We start from the raw sequence: 11,333 nt of genomic DNA, 5'->3' as shown, positions 1-11,333 counted from the left end.
TCAAGTATCAGAGGGGTAGCCGTGTTAGTCTGAATCTGTAAAAAGCAACAGAGGGTCCTGTGGCACCTTTGAGACTAACAGACTGTTAGTCTCAAAGGTGCCACAGGACCCTCTGTTGCTTTTTACAGATTCAGACTAACACGGCTACCCCTCTGATACTTGAAACCTATTACCAAGTGTGCCTAGAGAAAGACTGCATCTTTAGTAGATCTGTTAAGATTGAGGAGGTTGGAAAATGGCCATTGTTTGATGTGACTCTTTGTTGTAGAGAGGACATTATGGTTATGCTGAAGATTTCATCTTTCCTTGCTGTTTATGCCTTGGTTATGTGCCAGATGGATAGCTCCCAGGCAACCCCACTCAGGTAAGAAGCAGAGAGCTGTGGAAACTCATGAGTTTCGGAGCTCTGCATCTGAACAGAATGGAGACATTTAGTTTTCCTCGTGGCTGCGGATAGGACGTGGATTATAGTAAAGGAGAAAACGTAGATCTTCCAATATTACTTTTTTGTAACGCTCATATTTTAACATGCAATAGATTACTTATCTAGTGTGTGAGGGAATGAGTAGTCTTTGTCTTGAGTTCGGTATACATATGGACACTAGTGACAAAGACACGTTCAGCAATGTGGAATAGCGTATACAAGAACTCATCCACCGAAGGGCACGCATGCAAGAGTCTCTGCAGCAGTTATCCTTGTATTCATTCTGTCTCGCTTGTCTCCACCTAGACCTGGCTTAGACTCTATAACGGATCGAGTGACACTCAGTGATTACGAAGCTCGGCGGTTATTAAATGCGTTGGTGAAAGAATTTGTTCAGATGACAGCGGAAGACCTGGAACAAGCGACTGAGGGGAATAGGTAAGGGCTACAGCCCCGGGGATATGCACAGATGCTGGGGAAGCAGGACCACTCTGTGTGTCCATTTCATTTCCCAGCAAGAGCCACATCAGCAAACACTCGGGCAGGCTAAGATTTTCCTCTCCCATGGGACTGCGGATGACCTTGTACAATACTTTGGAAGGGATGGTACTACATAGATGTTTTCCCGTGTCAGTATCAGGTTGATGGTTTCCACCTAGTTAACCTGCTTTTATCTTTTTTTTTTTTACAACCGAGAGCAAATAAAAAAAAAAAAACATTGGAGGGTGAGTTGAACTTCAAGGAGGGGGTTGTATTAAAATATGGCAGCAAGAGGTACGTTTTCCCGGTGGTAGTATTAAGGGCTGTTCGATCGCTCCTGGATTCTCTGTCGCGATAGTGCATGATGCTGTCGTGAGGCATGGAAAGCCATTGGCTGAAGTGGGGCATCCTATTAGTGCACGCAGCGCCACTCTCTCCCTCAGGGCCAAGGCATGCAAGTACATTTGCATTAACCTTAATGAATTCCTATTGCAAAGCATGTTGATGAATGAGAGACTGAACAGCATGTCTAGTACAGTGGAAGACAAACCTCCTATCCTTTGACTACCAGCATCCCAAAATCTAATCTATTTGCTTGATCAAGTAAACAATATTAATTTTGTTCATGATAAAACTCTGTTCTCCCTCTGATTTCAAGTGTGCCCCCTCTTGCATGAAATGAGTGTGAGGGGATTTTATCCTTTTCTTTTTGTCTCCTAATTATACTTATTTATCTAGGAATATAATGCATGGATGTGCATGATTTATATTACTTTTTTGGCATGTTTTTTCCCCCTGCAGCCTGGATAGACCTATTTCCAAACGCTGCGCCAGTCTGAGTACTTGTGTGCTGGGCAAACTGTCTCAAGAATTGCACAAATTGCAAACTTACCCTCGTACTGACGTCGGGGCTGGAACTCCTGGCAAGAAAAGGAATGTGCTGAATGACCTGGAAAATGAACGCTATGCAAACTATGGGGAATCCCTGGGAAACAACTAAACATGCTTATTTTCACCCTTCTCCCCCATCTTTTTTTTTTTTTAACTTGATGCATGTGGATCTAACCTTGATTGCTAACTTTGCTATGTTATTTTGATTCTGTTTTCGACAGAGAATGTTTGAGATGGACTTAAAGTTAGGACGATAAAGAACACAACACACATACCAAGTTAGAAAAAAATATATACCAAATAAAATAAAAAAGAATGAACAGCACTGCCTTGAGACGTCAACTGATTTTCTTAGACATTTATTTTAAAAAAAATCTAAACAAAGCTTTTCATTTCTAGCTATTACATGTACAGATAAACTCTTCTTTCATGCCTGCTCATGCACTTGTTCAATAAACCTATTTTTCTATGAGGATTAGGCCTGTTGTTTTAATTAATTGTGTTGGAATGCAAGATTTCTAGAAAAGTTTTACAAATTTCTTCAGAACTGGAGAAGAGCAGAACAATACAAAAGTTGTATAATAATTTAATTCCAGAATAGCTGAACAATTTGACTATGTTCATATACACTGGGAGAACTCCTAGACCCTTTTAATGCTTTCTATATGTATGTGTGCATACATAATCAGTCACACTCACAATCTTAGCTAGTAAAACAATTTCTATGAACTTTTGAAATGGCTAAGCATCAAGAAATGCATGTATTAACTAGTGTGAAAACACTAGAAATGTAATCCAGGTTTAAAACTGTTCTCATTGAACTCATCCAGGTAAGAACTTTAATATTCCTTTTTCATTTTCCTTAAAATTATTTACATGAAGCTTCTTTACAGTGATGTATTACCATGATTAACTGGATTTTTTACATGTATATCAGTTTTAGAAATAACCTGTGAGGTAGACTTGTATATTAAAAGAATGAAAAAGGGGAGCTTTCATATCTGGGTAATTCATTTAAAATCTTGTTTTCTGTTAATTCTTTTACTTTAATACAACAGATTTAGTGCTACTTTTGTACCTCTAACTTTTTTTCCCCTCTGTACTACATATATCTCATAATATGGGAACTGTTCAGAAAACAATTGTCATGTTACCAAGGATGTCTTCTATGGTACTGTCTCTGGGCCTGTCTATAGTCCTAACTCAAGCAACATTCCCATAGATTTCAGTAGGAGACTGGCTTGAACAAAGACTATAGAAGTATGTACTCTAAGGTCCCAGTCCAGCAATACACATAAGCATGTGCTTAATTCTAAGCAAGTGAGTAGTCCCATTGAAATCAGTAGGATTACTAAAATGCTTAATGCTTTGCTCAGTGAAGGCTTAAATAAAGAAGAAAGCTGTTTAAATAGTGCAATCAGATATATGGAAGAAGGAAAATGACTATGTGCAGTTCAACACTGAAAAATTATTTAAAAATCCCTGACAACTTCTTACTCTGTAGATTTAGTTCCTGGATGAAATCCTTGCCCCATTGAAGTCAATGACAAAATTTCCATTGATTTCAATGGGGCCAGGACTTCAGCCCTTTTGTGTGTTCTGACATAGCTGCTGATCTGAGTACCTAAAATAGGTTTTTTTGCTACTATACTCCATCAGCACTACAGAACCAACTCAGCTGAGGCTTAGCTAGATTCTTTTACTCCTTATGCATTATCAACAGTTGTCTGTTAAATTTCAATTATTTGCTGGTGGGAATGGAGTTGATCAAGTGTTATTGAGAGGATAATTTTGTCTAGGCAACCTTAACTATTGGTGATGTGCAAGAGAGAAAGAGCCCAGTCTGACTTTCACAACCTGAGCTGAGTCTGTAGCACCTGCTAGCTAGAAAAAGAAAAATATTTTTTAAACTCATAAACTGAGTGAACAATATGTAAATCCTTGAAACACAATAAATATGGAACTTCACAATCCCATTTTTAGAGAGATACTTTTCCAGGTAGAACCACACTCTGTTGATATAAGCCAAGTATTTTTTACAGTCTCTCTATGTAAAATATATGTTTTTTATTTTGAAAAGCAGTGTAACAGCACAGAAAAGGGCATGTAACACAGCAACCTGTGTGACCCATCGTCTGGCAGACTTCCTGAGCAGGTCAGGAGGAGTGGGCAAGAGCAACTTTGTACCTACCAATGTGGGATCTAAAGCTTTTGGGAGGCGAAGAAGAAATGCTCAAATATAAACATCTGAATGACATCTGGAAAATGGTAAGCACACTGCAACATATGTAGAATCTATACTTCCTTTGGTAATGTTACCATTGCTAATATCTTAAGTAGAATTCTTGTTTGGATGAAAAATAGATTTTATGGTGTTTAGATTCTAGAAAAACAGTAATAGTTAATCCAAATGTGTTACAAATCCAGTTTTACATTTAAATAGAACAACTACTGTAAGGTCTTTTTTTTTTTTTTTCAAAGTAAAGTGAAAAGTTTAAATAATCAGTTGTAATGAATGTTAGATCACCTTGTAAAACAAAGCTGGTTGGTTCAAGTAATAGTTTCAATCAGTGGATATTCTTGCATTATACCACAAGTAATATTTCAGTATCAATATTTTGGTAATTTTGGATTTCTTTCTTTCAGATTGCCATGAAACTGAAATGTTAACTCCCTTTTGTTTCTAATGAAAGCAACTCTTCTCCATAAATCAAGAAGGCCAAACAGAAGACTCATTTTTTGCATCCTTCTAATATTTAAAAATGTTTTGTTAAAAACAAATGAAAGCACTTCTGTTATGTATAGTACAAAACAATCTAATTATTCAAGTTAAATTATTGTATATTCTTTTTATATGCAATTCTATTTCAAATAAAATGTGAGAGCATCTATTATTTATTTATCTTCTAGCATATATGTGAAATGTGACCCATGCTATTTATCTGGGCAATACTGCCAAATCTCGGGGATTACACTAAATTGCTGCCTGTCAAGGCATATCTGTAAAATATGGTGTGCTGTGCCTTGATGTAAAACATTTAACTAACATGATTGTACAGTATGTTTAAAACACTTCAATATTGTATCATTTGTGAATTTAAGCAAGATTAAAAAAAGTATTTTAGATACATTTGGATTGAGAAACTGATTTTTCATTTAAACAATTTTATTGTTAGTTTATTGCATAGTTTTTAAAAAAAAAAAAACATCTGGCATTAGCCAAATGTGGATACCAGATTAGAAGGATCATTGGCCTGCTCCTGTCTTATCTAATTACAGGCCTGTAAGAGGTCTGCACTCACCCCTGCGGTGCCCCCTACTGGTTACTCCGGGGAATCAGCTCACCAGCCTCTCGAGCGCCCTCTGCAGGCTGGTGATCTGCCATGTCCTCTGCTGGCACGCATGTCCCTCCCAGGACCCGGTGCCCCTATTACTGGGATGCTGCCCCCTGGCAGTACCCCACAGATCTGGGTCTCCCCTTCCTGGGGAACTCTCACCCACTATCCCCACCTTGCCTCAGCACTAGGCCACTGTCAGTCACCCAGCTCCTCAACCTTTCCCCAGCCCTGCTCCACTACAGGTACCCTGTGTCTAGCTCCCCTGCAGCCAGGCCCTTCTCTCTCTGGAGACAGAGACAGACTCTGGCCTGAGCTCCTGGCTCCCAACCTTTATAGGGCCTGCTGAGGCTGCTTGGGACATGGCCCCAGCTGCAGCCACTTCCCCATAACAGCTCAGCCTTCACAATGCTTGCTCCCTGGGCTCTCTCAGGCCCTTCCAGGCCGGAGCAGGTGTCCACCCTGCTACACACCCCCTTCCCCCAAAGATCACCACCCCTGGGGGTAAGGGTGTCTCCTGGTGTGACGTTGTGCAGTCTATATGGTTTTATAAAAACATTATAATAAGTGAATATAATGCAACTGGGATATGCTTCTTGCAAAAGGTCTCTTGTAAGGTATCATTACAAAGCTCATACTCTACTGAGTGTGATCATCTTATTTGTAGAAATGTACCACTCTTGTATCTAAAACTAGAAATATAAAACATAAGTCTGAGGGCCTATTGTAATTATGTAAAGTGTGGGCCATTAATGATGGTTTGGAATCTTGTTGACTCCCACTAACCAGGACCATTGTCTGCAGATGGCTGTGTTTACCTGTTAGTCTTCCTGTATATGTGTGTGCTAGCAAGTGGGCAATGAAGTCTTGCAGTGACATGTGATCATGTCACCTGAACTGGAACCCATCTTTAACGTGGTGCTTTTCCAGTGAGGGGGGGTGGAAACCCAGAGGGACAAAGGGTTCCCGCCTTATGCAAAAGATATATAAAGGGGTGGAAGAGAACAAAGGGAGAGAGGAGCCCTCATGAAGAATCCCCTAGCTATCACCTGAGCTGAAACAAGAGCTGTACCAGGGGAAAGAATTGTGCCCAGGCCTGGAAGGTGTCCAGTCTGAGAAAAAACTTACTGAAGCATCTCTGAGGGTGAGATTATCTTTATTCAGTTTGATTAGGCATAGATTTGCACATTTTATTTTATTTTGCTTGGTGACTTACTTTGTTCTGTCTGTTACTACTTCGAACCTCTTAAATCCTACTGTCTGTATTTAAAAAGTGATTTTATTAATTTACTCAGAGTATGTATTAATACATGGGGGAAGCAAACAACTGTGCCTCTCTCTCTATCAGTGTTATAGAGAGCAAACAATTTATGAGTTTGCCCTGCATAAGCTTTATGCAGGGTAAAACAGATTTATTTGGGTTTAGACCCCATTGGGAATCAGGCATCTGAGAGCTAAAGACAAGCACACTTCTGTGAGCTGTTTTCAGGTAAACTTGCAGCTTTGGGGCAAGTGATTCAGACCGTGGGTCTGTGTTGGAGCAGATGGGAGTGTCTGGCTCAGCAAGACAGGATGCTGGAGTCCTGAGCTGGCAGGGAAAACAGGAGCAGAGGTAGTCTTTGCACATCATGTGGCAGCTCCCAAGGGGGTGTCTGTGATCCAACCTGTCACATCTGGCCTGGACCAGTCACCCGTGCGCCTCCAGAGCCACCCACTTCTTTTCTGAATCCTCCAGCTGTTTCCGCAGATGGGACTCCTGCTCGACAATGGCCTCATACTCTTTTGCGAGGTTCACTCCACTTGCTTGAGCCTCGTGGAGGGCTCACTCTGTAGCCTCCAGCCACGTACGCAGGTCAGACTCCCCCTGAGCCTCCACCCTCAGGGTCTGAGTCCATTTAGTCTCCTGTCCCACGACCACCTGGATCCTGGCCTCTTGCTGGGCCCACTCGGTCTGGGTTTCCCCATTGGCAACCGGCTCTGTGATGGTCTGGGTCCCGACTCCCTGCTGGGTCCCCACCATCTCCACCTCAGCCTCTGTCACCTTCTCCAGTGTGGCCCCTCCCGGGCCTCCAGGTACCTCCATCAGCCGACGCTCAACTCCCTTGAGAGGGCAGTGCCTCCTAATGTGACCCAGCTTCCGGCAGCCCCAGCAAACTTGCCGCTTCTTGGCTGTCGTGGGCCTTTCAGGATCCCTCCAAGGTCTTGCCCCCTCGCCAGGGCTGACCTGGACCCTTTGCCTTGGGCCTGGGCATGCCCACCGCAGGTGGCTTTCCCGCCCACAGGCCCAACGTATCTTCAGCCGCCTGGGTTCCTTTATCCAGCGACCAGCTTGAGGGACTTGCCGCTTTCCCTGTTCGAGGCGAGGCACCCTGCCTCCAACCCCCTAGGGACAGTCCCGTCTTATGTGTCCTCTCATGCCGCAGGCGTAGCAAGCTCTGCACCCTCCTACAGGCCTCCTGCCCTCGGCGCTCCGCTGCTCCCGCCCTCCACGGTTTCTTCTTAACTCCTTCCCCAGGAGTTCCCGCAGGGACCGCTGTTCTTCTGTCAGCCGGCCAACCTGCTCATGGAGGGCCCATAGCACCTCCCACACTTCCTGTTGAGTCTCCTGTAATCCCAGCAGCTCTTTGGCCCCTTTCCTCCGGGGCACTGCCTCCAGGCCCCAACCAGGAAGGGCCTCTCCATAATAAACCCCCACATACCCAGGGTCCATCATCCCCTGCCTCAGTTTCTCCACCTTCCAGTCTGGGCAATAGTCCCACTGTCCTGCCTTCCCCCTTGTGTCAGGGGTGGACCGCCTATGCCCACATTCTCCACCAATCTGTAAGAGGTTCACACTCACCCCTGCAGCGCCCCCTACTGGTTACTCTGGGGAATCAGCTCACCAGCCTCTCAAGCACCCTCTGCAGGCCAGTGATCCACCATGTCCTCTGCTGGCACCCATGTCCCTCCCAGGACCCGGTGCCCCTATTACTGGGATGCTGCCCCCTGGCAGTACCCCACAGATCTGGGTCTCCCCTCCCTGGGAAACCCTCACCCACTATCCCCCACCTTGCCTCAGCACTAGGCCACTGCCAGTCACCCAGCTCCTCAGCCTTTCCCCAGCCCTGCTCCACTACAGGTATCCTGTATCTTGCTCCCTGCAGCCAGGCCCTTCTCTCTCTGGAGACAGAGAGAGAGTCTGGCCTGAGTGCCTGGCTCCCAGCCTTTATAGGGCCTGCTGAGGCTGTTTGGGGTGTGGCCCCAGCTGCAGCCACTTCCCCATAACAGCTCAGCCTTCACAATGCCTGCTCCCTGGGCTATCTCAGGCCCTTCCAGGCCAGAGCAGGTGTCCACCCTGCTACAGGCCCTAGAGTGGTTCTTGAGAACTAAAGTTTGAATGTTCAGAATAGAGAAAACATTTTCCCTTTTACAAACTCATGAACCAGTAGCTCAAAAATAATTACAAAATGACTAAACAGAATAACCCCCCAGAGTTCCTGGTAGTAACTAACGTCATAATGCATAGAGCAAGACAACAGTTTTGTATAGCCTCTTTCATACTGGTTTACATAGTTAAACAGTAGGGGGATAGACAAAGGAGAAAAGATATGTATTTAGCTGAGATTTAAATGAGAGAAAGGGATTCAGGATAGCAATTACAGACTGAAGGAACTGCAAAGAAGCAGTTTCTTTGATTAACCAGTGTCTGAGACTGTGTCTATTCAGGGGCCAGGGTTAGAGGAGCTGAAGAACAGAGTGGAGTAAAGGGAAATTGGACAAAATCCATTGGTGGTTTTAAAACCAAGGAGGACACCTTTCAACCAACGCAGGTCCTTTCTCCTACAGAAGGAAATTGCTGACTTTTCAATATACTGGCTGGGCTAGATACTCTGGGTATATCTACACTGAACACTTGTTATAGCAGTGTGTACAGTAGATACATGGCTAGCCCTCCTAGGATCGGTATAAAGAGCAGTGTAGGTGGTGAGGCACTGCTTAGGCAAGTAAAGAGACATATGAAGCTTGTGGGTATGTATCCTACACAACTTTTCACTTGCCCAAGCAGTGCCCCCCATATATACACTGCTATTTTTAGCAGTGTTGTGTCCCACTGTCTCCCTGCTGCTTGAGCCTTTCCCCACTGCAGGAAAAATCTCTGACAATGGGGAAAGGCTCTCCCAGTTTTCTGCAGCTGGAGCCTTTCCCTGCTTCAGGAAAAGACTTCAGCAGCAGTGAAAGGCTTTCGCAGATGGGAGGCAGCAGGGAGAGCCTTTCCCCACTGTCTTCCCCCTGCAAGAGTCTTTCCTTGCTGCAGTGAAAGGCTTTGGCAACAGGGAGCTACTGAACCCTTTCTCCTCTGCCATTGCTTTTCACTGATGTGTGGACAGCTTTTTCACTATGGCACATCGCGTACAGATGTGGTCTCCTCATCTCAAAAAAGATATACTGGCACTAGAAAAGGTTCAGAAAAGGGCAACTAAAATGATTAAGGGTTTGGAGCGGGTCCCATATGAGGAGAGATTAAAGAGGCTAGGACTCTTCAGCTTGGAAAAGAGGAGACTAAGGGGGGATATGATAGAGGTATATAAAATCATGAGTGGTGTGGAGAAAGTGGATAAGGAAAAGTTATTTACTTATTCCCATAACACAAGAACTAGGGGTCATCAAATGAAATTAATGGGCAGCAGGTTTAAAACAAATAAAAGGAAGTTCTTCTTTAGGCAGCGCACAGTCAACTTGTGGAACTCCTTACCTGAGGAGGTTGTGAAGGCTAGGACTATAACAGAGTTTAAAAGAGAACTGGATAAATTCATGGTGGTTAAGTCCATTAATGGCTATTAGCCAGGATGGGTAAGGAATGGTGTCCCTAGCCTCTGTCTGTCAGAGGGTGAAGATGGATGGCAGGAGAGAGATCACTTGATCACACAGCTACACATACCCTATACATTGCAACCACCACTGGTGTGCAGTGTAGACATAACCTCTAAGGCCTTGGCTACACTTACCAGCTAGTTCGACGGCTGGAAATCGAAGTTCTGGGTTCGACTTATCGCGTCTAGTCTGGACGCGATAAGTCGAACCCGGAAGTGCTTGCCGTCGACTGCGGTACTCCAGCTCGGCGAGAGGAGTACCGCGGAGTCGACGGGGGAGCCTGCCTGCCGCGTGTGGACCAAGGTAAGTTCGAACTAAGGTACTTCGACTTCAGCTACGTTATTCACGTAGCTGAAGTTGCGTACCTTAGTTCGAATTGGGGGGGGTAGTGTAGACCAAGCCTAAGTCTGTTTTGTTCTGCACTGCACCGCCAGTGGTATCTGACCCTAAAGTCAGCTTCACCAATCCAGGGAGGATCATTCCACTGAAATGATGATCATCTCATGGTGAGGAGCAGTCATTAGGGCTCTTGCACCACTGTGGCAAGTGTAGGGAAAAAGGGGCATGATTGGCGGAAAGGCTATGTGGTGGGGACACTCCTATATCATGCCAATCCTTGGCTACGTTTATGGCTCTTTTGGGTAAATTAGAGCAGCCTTAAGATTGCATGATTCCCACACAACCCTCCGGTGGGATTTAAGTGGTATGGAGGGCTGTGGCGAATTTCATACTACATATTATGTTTCAAATTAACTTGAATATAAATATTTTTTTCTCTACATGCAGTGCTTGATACTTTTTTCTTAGCTAAACACAAACTGCATTTATTACCACAATAATCTAGAGTTCTGCAATGTCTAGAATTCAGGTGTATATAGTTTCTAAGAAGATTAACCTATATTACTTTACAGTGATATCTTTGGTCCTGTTACTTCAACAACACAGAGGAACACATCTGTCATTATGTACTCAGTAATAGCTCATATATAGCTTTGAACATTAGAATACTTTTTATTGTGATATAACATGGTCTAAAAACACGAGGATTGTAACTTACTGCTTTAGAAAAGTGACATGTGCATTAAATTTGGACAACTGCTGGAGTTAGGTGGAAAGGTGAAGTTTGTTAATAAGACATTAATGTGAAAACACTAATCTCTTAAAGAGATGCGGGTTCAGATTAGTGGTAAGAAAAGTCATTTTAGTGTGTACTTTAATTTTTTCCATAAGTTTACCAAAGAAACTAGAATAGAAAAGAAATTAGTCTTGTTTTTGTTTTCTTTTTTAGATTCAAATAAACAAGATTTATTTCACAGCAACAGATAGTGAAAATACTTTGCATATGTACAGTC

At 43.7% G+C, this 11,333-nt stretch overlaps 1 protein-coding gene across 3 annotated transcripts; it reads left to right on the top strand.

The window, feature by feature from the left end:
• The first annotated feature begins 179 nt into the window (after window positions 1-179).
• CALCB (calcitonin related polypeptide beta) lies at window positions 180-4,923 on the top strand. 3 transcript variants are annotated; one of them, XM_034770193.1, is made up of 4 exons: window positions 185-364; window positions 731-862; window positions 3,879-4,063; window positions 4,442-4,923. In XM_034770193.1, exons 1-3 carry the CDS (start codon window positions 279-281, stop codon window positions 4,036-4,038), a joined length of 378 nt encoding a protein of 125 aa, XP_034626084.1. In that variant the 5' UTR covers window positions 185-278; the 3' UTR covers window positions 4,039-4,063; window positions 4,442-4,923. The 3 variants fall into 3 exon arrangements, with proteins under 3 accessions (XP_034626082.1, XP_034626084.1, XP_034626083.1); XM_034770192.1 differs by having other exon boundaries at window positions 188-364; window positions 3,876-4,063; XM_034770191.1 differs by lacking the exons at window positions 3,879-4,063; window positions 4,442-4,923 and adding an exon at window positions 1,706-2,268 and having other exon boundaries at window positions 180-364.
• Window positions 4,924-11,333: the final 6,410 nt, after the last annotated feature.

Source organism: Trachemys scripta, chromosome 4 (genome assembly GCF_013100865.1).
Source record: "Trachemys scripta elegans isolate TJP31775 chromosome 4, CAS_Tse_1.0, whole genome shotgun sequence".
NCBI lineage: Eukaryota > Metazoa > Chordata > Testudines > Emydidae > Trachemys > Trachemys scripta.
The sequence above is the reverse complement of the archived record's forward strand: the minus strand, read 5'-3'. Positions and strand labels throughout refer to the sequence as shown.

What these genes read in the sequence shown, in the direction of transcription:
- CALCB (XM_034770191.1), top strand. Translation starts at nt 279, where the DNA reads ATGGTTATGCTGAAGATTTCATCTTTCCTTGCTGTTTATGCCTTGGTT. An exon ending in TCCCAGGCAACCCCACTCAG is followed by an intron (nt 365 to 730) that starts GTAAGAAGCAGA and finishes GTCTCCACCTAG; the next exon opens with ACCTGGCTTAGACTCTATAA. An exon ending in CAAGCGACTGAGGGGAATAG is followed by an intron (nt 863 to 1,705) that starts GTAAGGGCTACA and finishes TTCCCCCTGCAG; the next exon opens with CCTGGATAGACCTATTTCCA.